The following is a 25,037-nucleotide window of genomic DNA, read 5'->3' as shown; positions in this document are numbered from 1 at the left end:
AATGTTTGAAATGGTCTATCATGTGAGTTTATTAAGTAATCGTAAAAAGGATGACTTTAAAATAAAGACTGTTTATTTATTAAGAAGATTTCCAGACGGTAAACTTTGAAATAAGGAACATTTTGGTATAACTAACTCAATAAGTATTTTTTTCGAATTAGTGTCTTCTGCCAGAACAGTGACGATATATAGAAAAGAAATGAAAGAACATAACAACGTACCATACGCATAAATAGGATTCACTAATTTTACAAGATAGACTGACAATATATTATGAAGTGCCATTATTCTTCTATCCGTAAAAAATTAAATTGAAGGTCTGTCTTTTATAATAGTCAAGTCAATGAATTAAACTCGTCGCATTTGTTCCGAGTCGTTTCAATTTTCGAAAGTCTTACAAGTATACTCATTAGGAGTGAAAAAACATTGCGTCAAGATATTTTCAGCACAAATCATTAAGTACGGCAGCTGTCACACTTACTCACTATTTTAGACGTATGATTGAGCAATTATTTTTCATTATTTGGGGGTTCATTTTGTAATGATCACTAAGGCCTAATGCAAAAACTTAAAGCAAAACGTTTATCAACTATCAGTCTTCAAAAATTAATGACCACTCCCTTTACAAAAATTACTTGGGTTCTATTTTCAAAAAAACTGTTCACTGCAGTGAAAAACATTAAAAACAATAATACCCTATGAAGTTATACTTAATAGTATTTTACATAAGGTTTTTACACTAAAGGGTAACATTATTTTTTATCTCTTTAGGTCGAAACATCGTTACAGTCATTATATTTGACAATTTTTATGTCTCATTTAAACATACCACAATATATCTTAACCTACATCTAAAAAACATATAAAATATATTTATAATAATATGAAAAAGACATTCCCTAATTATATAAATTTATACCTAAGTAGTACAGACCATGATACAAATAAACATTGAAAACAAACTGTTTACAATCATTTGTATTCAACTGTGAATTAAAAACAGATGCAAACATACTGACAGGTACGGAAGTAGGGTCAATTTTTATTGTTTCATTGTGAAATGTTGTTTTGGTTAAAGTACACAAACTTGTACACTGTAGACTATCCAAGCTACATGTTTTAAACAAATGATTGTGCACATGCATTTGTGTAACCGCAAAAGTTTAAAAAAACACCGTACAATTTGTTTGCAGGTATATGTATATTGGTCTGGACTAGGCTTAAGAAACTAACCATTATAAAATACATTTGGAAATAAGACATTCAAGAGAGACATCTGTTTAATTTGATACATAAAGTTTTGTATGAACATTGATAAATGGTGATAATCGAATATATAGAATAACTTTGGAATGTCAATAAACTAAAATAATAACATAGAAAAATGGTCAAATTTAATAATTTTGACACAAGAAACATAAAATTTATACCAAAACAGATAAACAGAGAACATAAAACATTCATTACAGAAAAACCAACGGAGTCTTAGAACACTATTAAAATATCATAAGCAATCAAAGAGTAAGGTCCGATGGACCTCCGAAGTTTACATTATCAGTCCTTTAAAAAAACAACACTCATTTAAAAAACATTCGGTATCTTTCTAAACCCGTTCCTGCTTTGCCGGTAACTCGTCAGTACCGTTGGAGACACTCTGGTGATATAATTTCAAAAGCTCCATGGCGTCGTGTGCCTGCCGTTTTTCTAAGAGGATTCTGAAAAAGAATTAAAAAATATTTAGACTAGATTATTTAGGGAATAAGGTACCTACATGCCTTTTATTTTACTATTGTAAATTCTAATTTCTTTAATCGAATGTGGATTAAATACTTACAGTTCAGAAATTCAGTATCTGAGATAATCGCCTAGCCAAAAAATGACATAATTAATTGATTTAGATAACTTTTACTTGGTAGAATTTCATTTTATAAAATAATATTGATTATAAAAAAACATTGTCTGGATCAGCGCTGTCCAACTGGCGGTCCGCCAAAATTTTTTTGCGGCCCGCGAACTTCGATTTTTTTTACCTAAATTAGATACCCTGATTGAAGATTTTAATACAAGATTTTTTCTATTTGATGATCTTAAGCTAAGTATTAATTTATTCAGTGATCCATTCAATATCGATATTAGCTCTGTTGATCCTAAATATCAATTGGAATTATGCGACCTTCAGGATGACCCATTTATTGCATCAAGTGGAGCAACTGGAATAGAAGTGTTCAAACTTTTGGATATAGAAAAATACCCAAAAATGAGAGATTTTGAACTTCAAATCATTCCTATGTTCGGAAGTACATATATATGCGAGCGTGCCTTCTCTGACATGAAATACATAAAATCAAAATATAGAAACAGCTTGAAAGACTTCACGCTTGAAAATATAATTAGACTTGCCACAACAAATGTTGATATTGACATAAAAGAAATTGTTGCTCAACAACTAAGGCCACAATGCTCCCATTAAATAACTTGTAAGTACGAATAAGTATAATCGTTGTTTTGTAAACGTAATTAATTTATGATGAATAAAAAAATTTGTAAAAATAAATTAAGTAACTAATAATATTATTGTTTTATTATTTCTAGTTTGTTATTTTTGATTTTTTTTTTTGTATAAAATAATAACTTTTGAATTGACATTAACTGACTTTTCATTTACCTATCCTCATTGGCCCCGAAATGTTTGGTAAAAAAAAAATGGCCCGCAGCCTAAAATAAGTTGGACAGCACTGGTCTAGATAACAGTGGCGAAGGGTGGAGGTAGGCTTTTACGATCCGCCATAAATAGTGCACACTAAACTTTATCAGTCATACATATTTGTTTTCATTGAACTAAGATTTACATTTACAGATGGTGTTGGTTAGTTTTTAAAATTTAATTAAACCCTGCAAAACCAAGCCTTAATAGATAATAGTCAAAAAATACTCATCTATCTATAAGAAAAATTATGCCATTAAATCACAATCATGTTGGATATTTTATAGATAGAAAAATATTTTTTATTTATTGTTTGGTTAGGCAGGGGTTAATGAATTCAAACAAATTAACCAACAACGTGTGTAATATGTATTCCTAACTCAACTAAAACAAATGAGTATGAATGAAAATTTGTGCACAATTTTTTCGGATCACCCAAAGTATACCAAAACTATTATGATTTGGTTTAGGCAGGGTTTAATTGATTTTTAAAAACTAACCAACACCATCTGTAAATTATTGTAGTCTTAGTTCAATGAAAATAAATATGTATGACTAACAAAGTTTAATGTGCACTATTTATGTCAGATCTTAACAGCCTACCTCCACCCTTTGCCACTGCTAGATAATGGTGTTATGCTCAAATGAGCTATTGATTAAATAACAATTATCTGAAATTTAATATTAAATAATAAAATTATATCATTAAAAATCCATGCAAATGGTTATCTTGCAATTGTTATAAATGAAAGAAAAAATTAAAATGACTTTGTTTTTGCTTCGATTAAAAAAAAATAGATTTTTATTATAACAAAATTGACGTAATGCAGTGGTTTTCAAATATTTTCATTTTGTGGTGCCCTTAGTGCCTATATAAAGATTTTTTGGCTCTATGTTACGACCGTACTCCCTGGATAAACGTCAGATTTCTATATTCAATACTTGAAAGCATCTAAGCGTCACTTTTTGAGCATAGACAATCATCGGAAAAATTGCTATTATATGGCTTAGGCGCTATTATAAGCGTAGACAATAAGAACAAATATAAAAATCTTTTACAACGAATAAAATTCAAACATTTTCAATTACCTAATAAAATTCGCCGTTTTCAAAAATCAGTATAGTATATTAGAGTTCGCCAATGCATTTCATAAAATTTTAATAATTATAAAGTAATCTTTGACACAAAGACACTCGTGCTTAAACCTTCGTCTAAAAACGCTCTGAAAAGGTAGGTAAAGCCTCAATTACATTGAGCTTCTTTACGAGCTGTTTATTGGCGAATTTACAGGCAGATTATAAATTCGCCAACAAACAACTCGTAAAGAAGCTCAATGTAATTGAGGCTTAAGTATGCGAAAATAAGGAACATTTTTCAAAATAACGTTATAGATAACAATATTTTTTGTATAAAAATTTTCCGTGTTACATAACTAAACGATATTGTTATTATTTCAGATAATTTCGACTCAAATTTAATCAATAAAATAAGAAATACGAGTGAAAATGGCTTGAATTGTTCTTATTTACACTTTGATTAGTGATTGTTTTTATAAGATAATAATATTTATCCATAGTCAGTATTCCGTATTTAATTTATATTCATTTAATTAAATGTATAATAAATAAAACAGGCTCCAGTTTATGATATTTATTATTTCGCTTCCACAAACAAATGGCCCGGTCAAATAGCCTCGATAAAACGGCTCACACTGATTGAAATTAAACGTCACTGGTTTTCATTAAAATGCCACTTTTCCTACTTAAAACTTACCTTTCGGCATAATACACATATCATAAATATGCATGAAGCGTGTTATCTTTCATATTAAATATTATACCAAACTAACCTCGTATTTTTTTTAATCTTAATTTTCTCGGTAATGCGTTAATACGGAATACTGATTATGGATATAAATATTACAATCTTATAAGAACAATCACTAATCAAAGAGTAAATAAAAGCCATTGAAGAAATTATAACAATGTCGTTTAGTTAACACGGCTCAATTTTATATATCAAATATTGTTTTCTATAACGTTATTTTGAAAAATGTTCCTTATTTTCGCATACCTACTTATCTATTTAGAGCGTTTTTATGTGAAGGTTAAGGCTCGCACAAACCAACGCGAATATTCACCAAGTACCCAGTCAAAATATCCCAAAAAAAGCACCCGCCATCGGTACGGAAGGTCCGGTCAAAAGAGTCTCAAAAAAAGCCTATGCCGCTGTAATGCTCTCTACTTACCTGTTGTTAATGAACAAACGTGACATTTATTCACGCAGGGGATCAAAAGATACAATGAAAGCCATCAATTTGTCATATATTTGGCTATTTTTTGAGACTCTTTTGACCGGACCTTCCATATCGATGCGGGTGCTTTTTTCGGGTTATTTTGACGTGGTAAATGCGAATGGATGGCAGTGTCGGAGCAAATAATTGTATCAATGATAATATAAAATTATTGATATATTATTTGAATGCTCGATACCGAAACGTCAAACAATCGCAGCGCTCCATATTGAACTTTGTAAGATAATAACTTAATTCCCTTCCGAAATCTGAACGTCGCGTGCTCTTTCCCGTAAGCCAATACGAGCTTGATTGGCGAATAATTCGCTTTGGTGTGTGCACGAATGTTTTAGGTTACTTTATAATTATTTAAATTTTATGAAATACATTGGCGAACTCTATTATGCTATACTGATTTTTGAAAACGGCGAATTTTGTTAATTTAAAATGTTTGAATTTTATACTTACATTGTAAATTATTTTTATATTTTTACTTATTGTCTACGCTTATAATAGCGTTTTCGCCATATAATAGCGATTTTTTCGATGATTGTCTATGCTCAAAAAATCTCGCTTAGATGCTTTCAAGTATTGACTATAAAAATCTGACGTTTATCCAGGGAGTACGGTCGTAACATAGAGCCGATTTTTTCACTGAATGTCAAAAAGAAATTCTCTTCAGAATCGGATAGGGAACCTTTTTTAACTTATCTAACCTAACGATTGAAAATATCTTCGGAATTAGATTCAAGAGCTTTTTCTTTAGTTTTTTTATGTTACTAATTTGAAAGTGTCCATATTGTCATCATATGTAAAAGGTTTGTTTATATAGTGTCAATCTACGTACAGTATTATGTTGGGGTATTAGTTTTTGTTTATAAATTTTTTTAATGGTTAAGGATTTATATGGAATTTTGTAAGGTAAGGAATATATTATAAATAAAGGAGAATGTGAGTTTTTGAAAAAAAAATCTAAGAATAGTCCTCTAATAGTTTAATAACAGGATGTAAGGTCACCGTAGCGATAAGGAAAAAGCAAAAATCTTATTATTGCCAGAAGAAAACAGCCACCAAAGCATTGTGACATGCATCAGCATATTAAATTGTCAAGAATTATTGTTTTTTTTGAACATTCCTATGCAGCTTACATTTTGAGCACCACTTGGTTAATAGGATAATATCCTACTGAGTTTCTATTTGTAGTAATTTACGAGAAACATTTTTTCAGTACACCTACTCCGTGTTCGGAAACTTGTACGTATGCAGTTCGCCGTATCACACTTCACCGTGAAATGTTATATCGGAAATATATGGCCGTATATTAAAGACCGTCCGACCTCTTTGGGCTGTATTATAGTACTGACATAAAATTCATGTCTAAATAAAACACGGTTCTTGTCAGTTTACACTTTACAGGAAGCCAGCAGCAAACAAACTTTGAAAATAGCCGATATACTGGATTATTTGTTAGGTTAGGTTAGGTTTTCATTCTTGAAAAATTTTCATATGAAAATTGAATTAATATTCATATCGAATCTAATAAAATTGAAGATCGTATGGTATACGGTCATCTCTTTCTGATAGAAAGCTCACGGCGAACTGTGCCACGGTGAAATGTTTCATGTACAATTTACATGTAACCCACCTATTTAACATGAAAATGCCTAAATGTTGGACATAGTGCAAAATAATTGCATAATGACGAAATAGAGGCTGGATAATTGTAAAACCATGTATAGATTTACAAGTCAAAAGGATGAATTTCAAAATTCAATTGTAGCCAATTGGTAATTGCACAGATTTCATTGAATAAATCATAATTTATGGTCATTCCCTTTGGAAACCTCACTTCAATAAAAAGACACGGCTGAACAGATTCATTATACACAGCCACTAAAAGAATCCTGACTATAAAATTCCATTGAAACTGCGGCGGCTCACATTAACAAAGTCACTCAATGGCGTGGCGGGAATATGCAAAGTCATTAATTTAAATTAGATCAGCAGAGGTCACACTGTAAACAGAACACCTGGAAGTAGACTAGGTGGGATGTTCATAAGTATTAAAATTTATGGTTTTAATGCCATCAAGCAGGAAAATAATTATTTCAAAATACTTACATATTCACGTAAAGAGATAATTAATTATTTATGGCTATCAACAATGGTACATTATTTGATAGCCATATAAAATACCAAGAATTTAATTCAGCAATACCTCGTATGTAACTTTAGAACTATTCAAATTATGGAGATATTTATTGAATGGTAAAATATTAAGAGACCTCTGCAACTAAATACGATTCATTATTTATGTGGTCGGTATCTTTCCTAGTAAATATCGTCTCTGTTCTGGCAGAACACACTAACTGGAGAATACTAGTTTTGAGTAATTTGACTTTGAAGTTGTTAAAATGTTTGAAATGGTCTATCATGTGAGTTTATTAAGTAATCGTAAAAAAGGATGACTTTAAAATAAAGACTGTTTATTTATTAAGAAGGTTTCCAGACGGTAAAGTTTGAAACAAGGAACATTTTGGTATAACTAACTCAATATGTCATTTTTTCGAATTAGTGTCTTCTGCCAGAACAGTGACGATATATCGTCAACTAATTACTTTATGACTCAATGCCTGAACATTAAGTTGAAATGCAGTGGCCATAGTAAAACTTGATTTGATATACATAATAAGAATTTAAACTTTCATAAAAGCAAAGATAAAAAATAAAACTATGTACTTAAGTACTTATATAAAATAATATCTATTTATTAAAATATAATTTAACAAGTCCTATTGAATGTACTGCTGACATTTTAGATTAATTTAAAGTTTTATTATATTTCTCGTTTTAATTGAGGTACACGATGTTATGATTTATTTTTTGTTTATTTCAAATCGACTTTCCGTATCAGATCGAGTTGATATAAATATTATTAATAGAAAGGTTTTAAGATAAATACACAATTTTATTTTCTAGAAAAGCATCTGTTTTTTAAATTAAAAAAAAATATAAAACTGCGAATTTTTAAAAAACTCACCAGTACATCTGCGAGAACTTAGATTGAAATATATTTTAGAAAGATAGTATAATAGGGCCTGTACCACCGATAGTGTGTATTTTAAACTATCACGATAATAGTTATTTACTCGTAAAAGTGCTGACTGTCTCACCAATCTCATTCTTCAAGAGTAAGTGAGACGTGATGTTGTCATTGTATAGCACTATTTGACACATAGAGGTATTAAATTAAAAGAGGGGCTAGGAATCGGCTTTCTCATACAGCTGAATGAAGCAGGCCAACAATAGCCGATAACTTACGAAAAATAGCGACGCGATAAAAAAAATTCAGGGCATCACAGAGGATTTACTTTGGTCATTATAATGTACCCGTATAATATATTTATACTTTTTCGCCATACTAGCCGGCTTCACCATACTTTCATATAACCTGCCGCCCCTAGATTTGACAGGTTGTGAAAATGGATAAACTCAAAATGAGTCTCTGCGCGGTGTAGTTTGTTTTTTACCGGCAGGTTTACCACTATCATTCTACTGCGCATGCGCAGATATTGCACAGTCAAATTGTCCCATGAAAATTCAGAAGCTTCTGAACTTTTTTGATCCATGCATGCAGTCTTGCAATTTGTACGATAATACGTGTTTACACATGCATTTTTTTGTTATGGCCGCAATAGTATGTTACTGTCAGCAGTAAATCCATGCACGTGTAAACAGGGTTAGTATAAGAATAAATTAAAAATAGTTTTTCTTAAATTGTATACTTCTGTATGGATTATTAATACTTTGGACGCGGAAGACGCACACGGCGCGTAATGACCAGGCGGCCGATCAATGTAATTAACGTGCATTTTAAAGGGGGCAATTAAAATCTCTATATGTACTCAGCAGCGAATGCGTTAATTTCTTTCTAACGGTTTTAGATATCTAAGTGGATATTGATTTTTCTAACACTTTAAAATGTAAATTATCAGTAAAATATATTACATTACATCTTTCATATTTTGTCACTAGATGCCCCTACTAGCATTACACAACTCGAAAAGAGATACTGGCTACTGATTTTTTAAAAACATTTAGTGTCATTAACAATCAAATTGGATGAAATAATAATAGGCAGCATCGCCTATCCTTTTATTTATAAGTAGGTAGGTACTGAATATCGAAAGAATAAAAATATTTTTTTGTTCATTGTTTTATGTAAAAATATCTTTCTACATTATTTACTACTGACCCTTTCAAATAGTTTTTTAGTAAAGTCTAATATCTATGTTTAAACATAATATTTTGTTCACATGCATTATTTGTATATCCTAATTCAGAGTATCACCGAATCATGTAGCAACAATTAGCCACAATACAGCATCTGTACACACGTCACAACAATGTAGGGAATGTGTCCCCGCTGATCTGACCTAATTAGGCTGCAGCAACGGAATGCTAATGGAAGGTGGCGCTTACCACACACTTCCAACCGTAAGTATTAAACTTTTGTAATAAGTTATTAAAACGTATACATTAAAAATAACACAACACAAGTTTACCCAGAATGTAAAACTAGAGCTAAACTATTAAGTATAAAAGTTTTGCGCTTTCTCATGGAAGCTTTTAAAACATCACGCATATTTAATGTTTTATAATTTGGATAGTGGGTAACACTAGAGTAGTGAGATAATGCCATAGCTAAGTGAATTAAAATTTTTATTAAGGGGAAGTGCAGTCTTATAGGGCATCTAGCGACGTAATACAAAGCATACAATTTAATACAATATATAGATAATTTAAATACGTATCCAGACACAAAAAAAAAAAACTCGTAGGTTATAAAAGATCGTTAAAAATAGGGGTTCCTTGAAGGGTTTTCTCTTTTCTTTCATGATATTTTATGGTTATTTTCATTGTCAAAATGTAGCGTCAAATACGCATCAAAAATATCTTTGAAAAATTCATAGGTTTAATGTATATTATACGAGGGTGGGTCAATAATTCCTTAGAAAAAAGCATTAAAACAGTTTTTATTTTTGTATTTTTTTTTTATTTCTCAACATAATCTCCTTGGAGCTCAATACACTTGGTTAGACGTTTCTCAATTTTTTTTAAACCGTCAGAAAAATAAGTTTTCGGAAGGTCCTCAAAATAAGCATTTGTCCGATCGATGACTTCTTCGTTTGAAAAAAAACCTTGTCCACTTAGCCATTTTTTTAAGTTTGGGAAAAGGAAAAAGTCACTGGGGGCTAAATCTGGCGAATACGGTGGGTGGTCGACCAATTCGAACTTGAATTCTTCAATTTTAGCCATTGATCGTAAACATGTGTGAACACGGGCATTGTCCTGATGAAAGAGGATTTTTTTCCTGTTTAAATGAGGCCGTTTTTCTTCAATTTTGTTTTTTAGCTGGTCCAATAAAGATGCATAATAATCCCGTTATTGTTCTTCCTTTTTCCAAATAGTCAACGAAAATAATTCCACGTGCATCCCAAAATACAGTAGCCATAACCTTACCAGCTGATTTTACGGTTTTCGCCTTCTTTGGACATGGTTCGCCTTTCGCAATCCACTGCTTTGACTGTTCTTTCGTCTCGGGAGTATAGTGGTGTATCCATGTTTCATCTACAGTCACAAAGCGACGGAAAAATTCATCCGGATTGCGTTGCATGAGCGACAACAGGGCTTTAGAGGCCACCACCCTATTGCGTTTATTGTCGACTGTGAGCAAACGCGGCACCCATCTTGCAGAAATTTTTTTCATGCCCAATTTGTCATGTAAAATAGAAATGACGCTACCTTTTGAGATCCCTGTAACCTCAATTATCTCACTCAACTTTAATCTTCGGTCACTTAACACCATATCGTGGATTTTATTGATCATTTCTGGTGTAGTCACCTCTACAGGACGTCCTGAGCGTGGTTCATCCTTTGTTGATGTACGACCACGTTTAAATTCATTTAACCAGTTATAAATAGTTGCAAGTGAAGGAGCAGATGTGCCGTGAACTAAATCCAACTCATTTTTTATTTCCTTTGCTGTTAACCCTTTTATATTAAAATGTTTAATAACAGCTCTAAACTCAATTTTCTCCATTTTCCATTTTTCCATTTTCCACAAGCAATTTTTTTTTTTAAATGTACGAGAAACACACAACAACCCGACCAATCTGATTGAAACTTCGCAGCATACTGAATCGGTCGTGCTGCTGCATGAAAACAAACCGCTTACAGTACTAGTCGCGCCACCTGTCGGCTTTTCTAAGGACTTATTGACCCACCCTCGTATTATAATTGAAAAAACATCAATTTTTGTAAAAAACAAAAATATGTATAACTTCAAATCATTTTATTTATATCGTATTGAGTTATATTATGGTCACAATATCGCAGCTTGGTTCGATTGATAAATAATATAACCATAAAATCGTCACTGTTCTGGCAGAAGACACTAATTCGAAAAAATGACATATTGAGTTAGTTATACCAAAATGTTCCTTATTTCAAACATTACCGTCTGGAAACCTTCTTAATAAATAAACAGTCTTTATTTTAAAGTCATCCTTTTTACGATTACTTAATAAACTCACATGATAGACCATTTCAAACATTTTAACAACTTCAAAGTCAAATTACTCAAAACTAGTATTCTCCAGTTAGTGTGTTCTGCCAGAACAAAGACGAAATAATATTTAATATTAAGGGGGGACATGCTCGTCGAAGGTCAAAATTGAGTTTTTATTGTATTTTCAAACCATGATCCTGGACACTCCTTAAACGTTGTAGATAATCTATTTATATAATTTTGAAGCCTTATTATCCTTTATAGTTATTTTAAACATTTGATGACTGCATAATGTATTTTTGTTACATAAAATAGTATTCTTTTAAACCTCTCGCTCTAATGTTTTAGAATATAGTCATATTTCGGTACATAACTGTGCAGTGGTGTTAAGATTTTTTACATTTATTAGTTTTTAAACGCATTTATAAAACCATTAGCATAATTTATTACGAGATAATTTTTGTAAAATATTCACGATAAAAAATTATATTGATAATCTCTGTGATCCCAAATTTGACAAGAATTAGGCATTTTATTATTCAAAAAATCGGCAAGATTAACACATTTGAAGATGATTCTAAAGATATTTATTATAAGCTATGTTCTTGACCATTCAAGTGTGATAAACATCTTATGAATAATGATTGCTTTATAATAATTATTGACCTAAGAATAAGGTAGTGTTTTTTTGAAATACGCTATTTCTTTTGTCATTCCCCAGTAGTTAAGCTACAACATACGGCCGTAGCCATAAATTGACAAACTATAATTAAAGTAGGGAGTAAAATGATATTGACGCGCGTGTTTGAACATGTACCGTTTAAAAAAAAATAAAAAAAAATTCGGTTAGGTACATGTTCAAACACGCGCGTTAATATCATTTCACTCCCTACTTTAATTATAGTTTGTCAATTTATGGCTACGGCCGTATGTTGTAGCTTAACCACTGGGGAATGATAAAAGAAATGGCGTATTTCAAAAAAACACTACCTTATTCTTAGGTCAATAATTATTATAAAGTAATCATTATTCATAAGATGTTTATCACACTTGAATGGTCAAGGACATAGCTCATAATAAATACCTTTAGAATCATCTTCAAATGTGTTAATCTTGCCGATTTTTTGAATAATAAAATGCCTAATTCTTGTCAAATTTGGGATCACAGTGATTATCAATATAATTTTTTATCGTGAATATTTTACAAAAATTATCTCGCAATAAATTATGCTAATGGTTTTATAAATGCGTTTAAAAATTAATAAATGTAAAAAATCTTAACACCACTGCACAGTTATGTACCGAAATATGACTATATTCTAAAACATTAGAGCGAGAGGTTTAAAAGAATACTATTTTATGTAACAAAAATACTTTATGCAGTCATCAAATGTTTAAAATAACTATAAAGGATAATAAGGCTTCAAAATTATATAAATAGATTATCTACAACGTTTAAGGAGTGTCCAGGATCATGGTTTGAAAATACAATAAAAACTCAATTTTGACCTTCGACGAGCATGTCCCCCCTTAAGATAAAAATGTTCACTGAACGTATATTGCATAATAGTATTCAAAAATTGTCAGTTTATTCATGAATTTAAAAAAATGTCCATTTTCCTTGCAATGTTTTTAGATACATATTGGTAAATTAAAACACTTTAAAAATAATATAAATTAACAGTCTGTAATTGTTTTTAAATTGTTTTTCGTATTCTGTCGCTGGAGGTCCCTAGTGGCATTATAGGTACTCCCTTTTAATGGAATAGGAGACAGTTCTACTTGTTTATTGTCATTGTCTCACGACATGTGTCTGTCGTGAACAATGGTGAAGAATTGATACTAAACCTTTTTTGGTAAGAAATAATGAAAAATATTTATAAACCACACAATAAAATTAAGAATTCCTTCCAAGGAAGAAGGCAGTAACTGACTCTCACACACTTTCGAGATAAACGACATGTGTTTTTTCAAATATTAGTACCTACTTATAATTAATTAATAAAAAAACGTGTGATATTGTTTATTAGTAGGATGTTAAAATACAAACAAAGTAATAATAAACAAGCAGTAACTGCAATAAATAGGTGCAATGACTGCCTTTTTGCTAATGGTTATCATTTTAGTAGATGTCCATTTTTTCACTAAAGATTTTGACTGTTTTTAATGATAATACTGATTTTAAAGTGAACAGAATATATAGCTTTCAAAATTACCTAACGTGTGGCATTCATAACTCAATTTCACAAATTTTGCAGGTTACTGCCTTCTTCCTTGGAAGGGCAGTACAGGACGTCAATGGACATTCTGTCATATCAGATTTCAGAGAATACTACGTTTATAGACGTCGTGTCTGCAAACATGTTAATAGCAATAATATAATTTATTTACTATTTTTTACAGTTAGTTATGATTTGTAAGTATTACTTTAATGTTAAAATGTGTACCTACTGTTCTCTTTGGTTACGAATTGTTTCCCTCAAACTGAGAGGCAATCTTGCTTGAGGGTTGAGCGGATACAAGTACACCTGTGAGTAAGTTAAGCAAATCGACTATAAAGTGAAATGAGGTTTCCTCAAATGATCATTTATTACTAGGGCCCGGATTTATATGCTAGTGCATGTTTTGTTAGGGTGTATGCACAGCTATGAGAGTTGCACAGAAATTTGTTTTGAAAGACACAGAATCCAAAAATAAAATTTTATTGTGCATATAAATGCATATTTCAGACGTTAGAGCATATTTGAGACAATAGTGCATATTTCATAAATAAATGCATATTTTAGAGCTTTTGAATATATAATTTTAGTTTTTTTAAATTATTTTATCGAAATATAACTAAGTTAGGAAGGTAGATAGTTTAGATGCACTTGCATTGTTAATGCCATCTCCGAGCTGTGGATTTATCAGAAAAAGTGAAGTCAACTCGGGCACTTTTATTTAAAGTTTGCCCAATCATCTCTGTGGACGTTGAGAGGTTGTTTTCCGCATATAAACAAAATACTGACAAATACCTATGCGGAAAAATTTAATGCCAGAGCATAATAATGAAAAAAAAATCATAATTTTTTTTCGGAAAAAAAAACAGTTAACAGTATTTAGGAATAGTTAAGTGTGTCGTTTTTGTTTTTTATGTTATGTTTGGTTTATATTGCATTTAATATTCAATTATTTGTACTTGTGGAAAAGCTATTTTGAAAATTGTAATTGATTAACTTTACATTCATTGTTTGTGTTTTTCTGTTCTGCTATCGTATTATGTTGAAAAATTATTAACTACTTGTTCGATTTTTTGTCAGTAATATTGAGTAAAGTGGGTATTTACAAATTTTCACACAAAAAATGTAAATTTTTAACTGCATATTTCTTCGGTTTTAGTGCATATTTTATTGATTTTAAGTGCATACGTGCATGCATATAATCATGTTTTTCGTTGCATATAAATCCGCCCCCTATTTATTACTATTCCTTGGAAAATAGATTGAAATGTTTACTAATTTTTTATGTTTGAAGGATAAGACGAACAAAAACATTTAAATTATCTTCGTTTGTCTTGAAAACTATATTAACATTTTATAGACCATATCTTTACATGTAAAGAAGTTACGTGTCCGAGTCTTGATTCACACATAAATTAATAGGTATGCAGTGATGTGAAAATTCACTTTTCAATTATGTTACTTATACTTAGAATTGAAATTCAAATTTTTAATGTGGCTTAGATACTTCTGCATTTGAATGGTAATATATTACCATCAAATGTGTATACGTGATGTAAAAACTTTTCCAAATAATTTTTTTAATTATATGTCACCTTTTAATGTTATCCTCACCGTTTAAATTACCTATTATCATATAACATTGCTATAACTTTACGATCATCCAATTTACACTTTTTCAGGTAAGTATCTATGTAATGTGCGATAAAACACTATGATAGGTATAACAATTTAATTATTTTCTAACTAACACATGCGGTGTGTTTTCCAAATACTAATTGGTGGAATAAAATGATATAATTTTGACATTTAAAAAAACATTGACAATGGAATTCCACCAAATAAAAGATCTCTCAATTGATATCAAACGCAAACGGAAGAATTTGGTTTGCACATTTTTTTATTTTGAATTGGATAACGTATCCTGACATTTGAAAACCATTGCAGATCGTTCACTCAAGGGAAATCTGTGGACGGTATGGATTGGGATCACAATAGAAATTTTATAACATTAGACATCTTAATTTTAATTTGCAAACAGAATCCCACGTACTAGTTATTCTTTTAAATAGTATGTTGTAATGATGTAAAATAATCCAACTACGTATCTACTATTAGTCATTATTGTACAATAACCAACTGTATTTAGTGGAATTTAAAAAACCATAGAGAAAAACAACATAATAAATCTAATCTGCAGTGCCCTAAAAATTATAACGAGTAAAAATTAAATAAACAATAATTAATTCAAACAACTTAATAATAATCAGGATGAGTTTCACTTATTTACATTGTCAACTGATTTCCTAAAAAGTGTTAATAAAAATAAATATGACGTAATTATTACAAAAATGAATATAATATCTGTCTTAACATCAAACCAGCTATGACCATTATTAAATGTTGTAGGTACCTACGGTAATTTATTAGGTTTTATTAATTTTTTTCCACCAGGTTAACGGTATACCCAGACAATTGCACGCACCGATGGATTCACAAGTTTAATAAAAAAGCTGTTACCTACTCACTGCACTGTTCAAAACAGCACGAGATAAATTGAGTCGCCTAGATTCATAACTCACATACCTAATCCAAAAATCTAGTTTTGAGATAATCGCAAAAAACCACCAGAGCACTGTTTTTGTAATTAGAAGAAAAGTATTGAACACCCTTGAATATTAATGAGTGAGTGAGTCGATTTACATTATTGTTTTAAAAATATAATATATAATTAATAGTCCTAAGGCTGCAGACACATAGCACACTATGAGAAATAGAGCTCCTTGATTGGTTAGAAAGGTCTTGATGAAAGAACTCACATTATTCATTAAAAAATGTGAGTTAACACACCAACAGTCAACTTTGTCAACGATTTTCACATGGTTTAAAGTGACTTTTGATAACCAACTATTTTTCTTATATGGATTAGTGCCTTTAGAATCACTTGGTATATTTAACTCAAAAAATGACAAAATTGCATATTAGGAGACTCAATTGTGCGTTGATCACTTTATTTCACCAAATATAACACTTAATAATACGGATTGGAGTGTCTCCTTTAGAATTTTGAATGATTCGAGTTTAGAAGCAAATAAATGAATGGAAAATGACTTTTTTAAAAATCTATTCTTGAATAATGCAGCAACCATAAAGTAAAAAAAGAAATGAAAAAAAAAATCTTGGAGTTGAAATAAAACTTTTTCATCTACAATTTTCCAGGATTATAATAATATCTATGGTAGGTATTTGGTCCAGTTATAATTTCGAGAGCGCACGGTTTTACTAAGCTTTGTGACAAACTATTGAAATAGGTAAGTAATGAGAGTATTAATGATGGTTAGTTTTATAAATTTCAATATTGCACTTTTTTTTCTTAGTTTACAGGGAGAAATTAATGGTTTAAACTCTTCTAGTGAAAAATATTAGTTTTACACTTTTCATAAATTAACCAAAGATAGAATAATCTGATATTTTTTTGTAAAGACAAAACAAAATTGAAGTAGACAGGTACCTAGGTATTTTTTGTACAAGTCGGTTATGGGGAAGCAGAAAATAGCTGATACACTAGATTATTAAATTTGTTAGGTTGGGTTAGTTTAGGTTAGGTTAGGTTTTAATTCTTGAAATTCATGAATTTTGCCAAAATCGGCTATGGTACGGTTCCTGGCTGGCTTCCCCATAACCGACTTGTACCGTATTTTTTTACTATTATAAATGAAATAGGAATAAATGAAAAAATAAAGTGTGAAAATACCTTCCAGATGCCTCTTTCAATTGTTCCAGGAATATTTTATTGTCTTTTTCTGAGACAATATCTGCTAAGCTGTCGGGGTCCATGTCCGAAAGAAGTTCGAGATCCTGCCCTCCGAGTAAGGAGATGTGACATAAATTATGCTGCAGTCTTCCCACGAGACCGGCCACCTGGCCTTTGTCATCCAACCCAGAGTCATCGGTCTGATCTAAAGATATATGACACTTTGGAACGTTCGGACACCACTTTTCGGCCCCTCGGAGCGCCATCAGATTCGTGTCCGGTTCCAAAGTCGCGAAGTATTCCTCGTCGTCGACTTCTGTTCCGTCCGACTCCAAGACAACCGTGATGGCTTCATTGTCAATTGGATATCCTAGCTTCTCTGGAACTTTGGACACCAAGTCCTCTAACGATGTCGCGACGACACCTTTACGTTTTTCGCGCTCTAAATCGCATAGCTTATAAGGTTTGCTCGTATCATTTTCCATTGTGATAACTGAAACAAAGAAAGATCTCATAAAAATATTTATACGCATTAACAATAAAAATGATTCTCTTTTGTTCTGACACACATTATTGTGATGTTAATACGTTACACGGACTAGTTTTAAGTTGAACTTTCTGATGATTTCTGACTTCGCACTTTTACGGTAGTGTTTAGTGTTCCCAAATACAAAACAGTTGTCAAATCTGACAGACTGTAATCAAAGACAATAATTTTATTGAAACTCACTCTGAACGAACTTGAACTCGATGGTCACTTTCGCTAGAAAATAAATAATATTAAATGAACGAGTTGCGAGGAACCGAGCGTCTGGATCCGCCTCCCAGACTGGGATGAAAACAAATACGGCGGTAGGCGGCCCGCCCAATGACCCAAGTGTTGCCGATGGAAGTGGAAAGCGGGGAAAGTGGGCGGACGGTGGTGTCTAGACGCGGCGCGCGTCGATCTTCAGAGACGCTTCGTAATCATCCAGCTCTGACAATTTTTGGTAAATCAATAGTTATTACGTCATTTAACAGCCACCTGCTCATATTAAAAAATATTTTTATTTTATCTGACCATTAATTTCGCCAATTTTTTTATATATAAATTCTTAACATAGAGTAGGCGTCAGAAATATTGATACTTGGGGTTACATAACCTAAAAAGCCACGCACACAAAACGGATCGCAAAAAGGTATAACGAACAGCACTTTTAGACAAAGTTATTAGTTTTCTTCCAGTACGTAGATATATTATTATACTTAGATAAATCATCTCAATTTTACTTTTCGTAGATTTTTTCAATCATAAAATAACCAAATAGGTACCTACATTGAATTCGGTAATGAGAATTTAATTGAAATTATTTATTTTATGGTAATACTAGGTATAATAATAATATTATTAAGATGTTGGCAGGACTGCCAACTCTTTTGACAGTTTACCGCGCAAATTTAAATGCTGTAGATCTCCGAAATCAATTAAATTTATCATTTACCTACTACATCCCCGCCTTTTAAAAAGTTTTAAAAGTTCATTTTATGACATGAGAAATGATTTCTTTGGCATTTGCGATGGGTAATTAGAAATGTCAATTAATATGGTTCAGTAAAAAAGGTCAAATTAATGTTTTACGGTGTGTGCTGTGTACACTGGAGCATATTTTATTGCCGAGAAATAAATTGTTCATTATATTATTTAGTTCATGAGTTATATTATTGTTCATTAATTATTATTGCCGTCGCTATTTTTCCAATTCATTTTCAATCGAATCAATTTCACATTCGCCCTATTTAATCGAAAGCTTGATATGTTTCTAATTTCAATTACCTAGCGTACAATAGCTCAGTGCTCCGCAACCGGTGTGCCGCGGAGCATTGCTTAAAAAAACATAAATAATTTTGTATATTATACAATACTTATTTAATAGCTACATTTGCGTACATGGCTAGTAATAAATACATTTGAGCACCTACATGAACTTAATAAAACAATGCAAGGTCAGAATAAAAATAATATATTGACATGATCTGATATATTATAAGGATTTAAGACAAGGATCTCTACAAATGTACCAAAGGACCTGCCAGACCACCAATGAAAACAAGCATATTAATTTTGGATACAATGCCGAAAATTCTATAGAAGCGCTTATGTTGTTTTCCGTTAATAAAGAATATCCTCGTATTTCTGACAAGGCTACCAAACTAAGTAAGTAAGACTAAACACTTTTACGTTCATTGAAACAAGCTCAGGTATCATATTAATTAGTTATTTTATTGATAATACAAAATAAATACATGAGAATATCTACATTTGGTTCTTCGTCGTGTGTTATGTATATTTAATTATTATCAAATAAGTATGTAATGTAAGCTCTAGCCTGGAGGCCCAAGCTCAGGGGGGGGGGGCGGCGTGGCAGGTCAAGCAGATAAGTGAGATAAACACAAATTACAAATTTGCTCTAATAGCGTAGTCACCTGCGGCGCTGTTTTACTTCGCTGGCATTAATATTTTAACACATACGATTGTGGGATACAATTTATCATTATTGTGTTAATACTCGACAAATAATTATTGTTAACCCGACAACTAACCATAATTCAAGTGGATGTATTAATAAATACAAAAAATCGCTAAACATAGAATCAATACGATTAATTTTACCTCAAACATCATTTATTTTGAAGAACGCTATTTTAAAGTATCACACTGTCTTTAACCTTAGCGATAGGTAGGGGGGGCGCCGAAGCTTCTGGCCTGGGGTCCATGTTTTGGTGTATAAATTGTTTTACGTGTGGTGTGCCGCAGAATTCTGGGAAGATCTTTATTGTGCCGTGGGTGAGAAAAGGTTGCGGAGCACTGCTGAATAGCTGATGGTCATACAGAGCAATGACAAACTATACACAGTTGGATAAAATTCGTAATCTTTAAAATGTTAAACTGATCAGTACCTACGATAATTGAATATTTCCGTTAGCAAAACGTATATAAGTGCTATTTATATATACAAGATCTCATAATATAATATATAGTTATTTTTGAATTTCTACTACGTATTGTTTGACGTCAGCGATTAAAATAATTATAAATAATTCCAGTTTAGGTATCCAGAACAATATGCCTAAGTATATGAAATGTTAAACGAATAATTCACAAGATTTGAGTATGTAATATTCTTTATATTGAACATATAATTTGAAAACACCTTAGATTCATACCGAATAGAAAAACATCTTTGAAAAAAATACGACACCCAACGGAACTTGAACCCGTATACAATGGATTCGCGTCAGTGTGATTTACCAATTAAGCAATTAAGCATTTGTTAAACAATATATATAAACTGCTAGTTAATTTAGTCGTAATTAGATAGGACACCCGTCGCTTAATTGTAAAGCACATGGAGCGAATCCAGCGAATACCTATTTCAATTATTTTCTAGTAGGTATGTAGGTATTTTAAAATGCTGTGTGTATATTTAAAATTTATCGTCTATCTACACCCTGTTAAAATAATTACATTAGGTAAGTACAAGTTTGTTAAATATTCTTCTTTGTGGTCCTGCTTTGAATATAATTCTGTTAATCAAATTAAGTACCTATTGATTTGGTTAAATTCATTACATCATTAGTAGAGCTATTTATATCTCAAAATCACCAGAAAACTGTAATTAAATTACAAAATATAGGTATTTGAATAGCAGATAGTTAGCTAGTATTTACAGCAAAGTTAATGCTTTAGACATTTTACATTTACTATTAGTACTTAACTACAAATAACTTGTGGATATAGATAGTATTACATAAATACGTAGATAGGTATATCGCATTAATTATAAATTGATTATCGAGAATCGATGGTTCTTACTGCTATAGTAAGCTGAAAGAATCGCAGACTCGAAAAGATAATATGTATTAGCTGGTCTCAATTTGAACCTTTTTATTATTATACTCGAACAACATCTTCTTGGCTACGTGTTAAAACTATGAACTAACAAGATCCCTCCATTTAGTCGACAACAGCGCCTTCCGGCTTTTGCCTAAATCTTGTTGTTGTAGAGTACTAGCAATATTTGACATCGATTGGAATTCTCTTTCGATGCAGCGATATCGGCTTTGGTACCTATACAAGAATATTGGCGTTTATACTAAAGTAAAAAATGTTATCAACTGTGCACACTTGTGGATTTTTTGATGTTGAGATTTTTTCAGCCTACCTTTGTAATTCCCTACTGTCTGTTTTTCACATTAAATTATGTAAACATTCATCATTATCATATAGGTATCTGTTAAGTTTATCGTATAAAGAGGATTATAAAATTATGCAAGCATTAGTGATTAGATAATCAAACTACTAATAATCATAATATCCAGAAAGGATAAGGACAATAAGTATAAGATTAAATAAACTGGTACTGTGCATTTGTGCGAATACCTTAATAATAATGCCGTATGTGACACACGGCCGTCATTTGTATAAAACTTGTGAAAAAACATCGTACATAATAAATAATTATAGCTCAAGTATGCAGTTATGTTTGTACTTGGCTTCATGGTTAAATTTGCATAGTATTCTACTAATTTATATTTTTTACAATCGATTTCGTACATTTTTAATGGATATCTGGTAAATCGAGATATTACCTACCTATTATTTATAAATGAGAATAGAATAATAAAATGAAATCCCGATCGAGTGATATTATTGTCTATGGATGCAAAATAATAAAATTGATTGTTGGAATAGAACACAATTTGAATTTTAAAATATGAATAGAACAGCCCGTGTTGCCGCCACTGCACGGGGGTCATAATCGGTCATGGTAGCTTCCATGAGAATCAATAGTCTCTGCTGACTCGCTATAGTATGCAAGCACATCTCCGCTGCATGCTACGAGGCTCTACGATGCACCGAGCGTAGAACCGCTACGCCAGCGTTACAATATTCACTCGTCCATAATAAATGTGCCCACTACAAATTGATGTATATCCACGTTATTGGATTAAATGACTAACTACGAGGGTGGGTCAATAATTCCTTAGAAAAAAGCATTAAAACAGTTTTTATTTTTGTATTTTTTTTTTATTTCTCAACATAATCTCCTTGGAGCTCAATACACTTGGTTAGACGTTTCTCAATTTTTTTTAAACCGTCAGAAAAATAAGTTTTCGGAAGGTCCTCAAAATAAGCATTTGTCCGATCGATGACTTCTTCATTTGAAAAAAAACGTTGTCCACTTAGCCATTTTTTTAAGTTTGGGAAAAGGAAAAAGTCACTGGGGGCTAAATCTGGCGAATACGGTGGGTGGTCGACCAATTCAAACTTCAATTCTTCAATTTTAGCCATTGATCGTAAACATGTGTGAACACGGGCATTGTCCTGATGAAAGAGGATTTTTTTCCTGTTTAAATGAGGCCGTTTTTCTTCAATTTCGTTTTTTAGCTGGTCCAATAAAGATGCATAATAATCCCCTGTTATTGTTTTTCCTTTTTCCAAATAGTCAACGAAAATAATTCCACGTGCATCCCAAAATACAGTAGCCATAACCTTACCAGCTGATTTTACGGTTTTCGCCTTGTTTGGACATGGTTCGCCTTTCGCAATCCACTGCTTTGACTATTCTTTCGTCTCGGGAGTATAGTGGTGTATCCATGTTTCATCTACAGTCACAAAGCGACGAAAAAATTCATCCGGATTGCGTTACATGAGCGACAACAGGGCTTTAGAGGCCACCACCCTATTGCGTTTATTGTCGACTGTGAGCAAACGCGGCACCCATCTTGCAGAAACTTTTTTCATGCCCAATTTGTCATGTAAAATAGAAATGACGCTACCTTTTGAGATCCCTGTAATCTCAATTATCTCACTAAACTTTAATCTTCGGTCACTTAACACCATATCGTGGATTTTATTGATCATTTCTGGTGTAGTCACCTCTACAGGACGTCCTGAGCGTGGTTCATCCTTTGTTGATGTACGACCACGTTTAAATTCATTTAACCAGTTATAAATAGTTGCAAGTGAAGGAGCAGATATGCCGTGAACTAAATCCAACTCATTTTTTATTTCCTTTGCTGTTAACCCTTTTATATTAAAATGTTTAATAACAGCTCTAAACTCAATTTTCTCCATTTTTGTAAACAAGCAAATTTTTTTTTTAAATGTACGAAAATAACAAACAACAACCCGAGCAATCTGATTGAAACTTCGCAGCATACTGAATCGGTAGTGCCGCTGCATGAAAACAAACCGCTTACAGTACTAGTCGCGCCACCTGTCGGCTTTTCTAAGGACTTTTTGACCCACCCTTGTACATTGCATTATATAGGTATCTAAAAATAATTTTAATTTATGATGCATTTTATACAGTAAAATAATAATTTAGTGTAAATATCAGTAAATTCAAGTATTTATCTGAGAATATAAAGTTACTATTTTAATACCATACGATTGTTAAGTCAACCCTTGATTAAAATATAGATATTTCTCTGCTATTCTGAAAATTTTTAGTGTTACGATTTTCTTATTAAAAAAAAACTTGATAGTCACATTTAGGGATCCCGAGCTATTTTCGATACCTATGAATCCCGGGATTGGTAAACATAATCCCGGGATTTCGGGATTGATTTTTGTCTTGATTGATTGATTGATTGATCAATTTTTATGGAAAATAAAATAAAAGCGAAATATAACAGAAAAAATACTTTTGATAAAAAAATAACTACATTAGAAATAAACTGAGTTTGAATGAAGTTTGATTTATACCCATGTGTAGGTTGCCGATTCATTTTATTTTTTCACATAAATTATTAAAAATGGAAAGATTGGAAAAAAACAATGCTTTGCACTTTTAACAAAGTAATTCCACCATGATATCATACGTTTTACGGCAGTTTCATATTTGGCTGACTAATTAGATTTATGAAGCGGGAAGGCCATAAGTACGCCATGATTATTTGCTTTACTATTATAAATCTCGCTAATCCATTCATTAAGTCTTTACTATCAGAAACAGCAATCTCCTATTAAATTTACATTATTATTTATATTACAATATTATTTACTCCATTAAACTTGTGTATTTCCAAGATTAAACGTAAACAATAAATGTCTTAAATAGTATAAATTATACTAGATTTATTTTTGACCGATTTTATCAATGTTATTTGTAAATATAAAAAAAATATATTAACAATTGAAAAAATGCCAATCCCGGGACCAGTCCCGGGATCCCGGGATTGTCAAATTGTAATCCCGAAATCCCGGGATCAGAATTTTGGCTCGGGATTGGATTCCCTAGTCACATTATACTGAACGTGTTTCGTCATATTATCCACCTTATTGTTCCCATACACATTGTCTGGTATAATATTGAGTAGGGTAACGGAGATAAAAGATTTGGGTGTATTGTATGATGCAAAGTTCACTTTCAATCAGCATATTCTTAACATCAGTACTAGATCTAGCAAAATGCAACAAAAGTTATGAGGGTTTCAAAATCATTCGAAA

At 31.5% G+C, this 25,037-nt stretch overlaps 1 protein-coding gene across 2 annotated transcripts; it reads right to left on the bottom strand.

Moving 5' to 3' along the window:
- Positions 1 to 1,264: 1,264 nt before the first annotated feature.
- Positions 1,265 to 18,425, bottom strand: Drep1 (DNA fragmentation factor-related protein 1). Of its 2 annotated transcripts, none has more exons than XM_085941909.1 (3): positions 18,142 to 18,251; positions 17,543 to 18,035; positions 1,265 to 1,715 (listed from the first exon to the last, which is right to left on the bottom strand). In XM_085941909.1, exons 2-3 carry the CDS (start codon positions 18,025 to 18,027, stop codon positions 1,604 to 1,606), a joined length of 597 nt encoding a protein of 198 aa, XP_085798035.1. In that variant the 5' UTR covers positions 18,028 to 18,035; positions 18,142 to 18,251; the 3' UTR covers positions 1,265 to 1,603. The 2 variants fall into 2 exon arrangements, with proteins under 2 accessions (XP_085798035.1, XP_085798036.1); XM_085941910.1 differs by lacking the exon at positions 18,142 to 18,251 and adding an exon at positions 18,273 to 18,425 and having other exon boundaries at positions 1,268 to 1,715.
- Between the last annotated feature and the right edge of the window lie 6,612 nt (positions 18,426 to 25,037).

Source organism: Rhyacophila brunnea, unplaced genomic scaffold (assembly GCF_057557595.1).
Source record: "Rhyacophila brunnea isolate RB1 unplaced genomic scaffold, BYU_Rbru_1.0 scaffold_14, whole genome shotgun sequence".
NCBI lineage: Eukaryota > Metazoa > Arthropoda > Insecta > Trichoptera > Rhyacophilidae > Rhyacophila > Rhyacophila brunnea.
This window is presented reverse-complemented; position numbering and strand designations above follow the sequence as displayed.

Excerpts from the sequence above, each read along its gene's own strand:
- Drep1 (XM_085941910.1), bottom strand. The coding sequence starts at position 18,027 with ATGGAAAATGATACGAGCAAACCTTATAAGCTATGCGATTTAGAGCGC. Across the intron at positions 1,716-17,542 it reads TTGAAAGAGGCATCTGGAAG|AATCCTCTTAGAAAAACGGC; the intron begins GTATTTTCACAC and ends ATTCTTTTTCAG.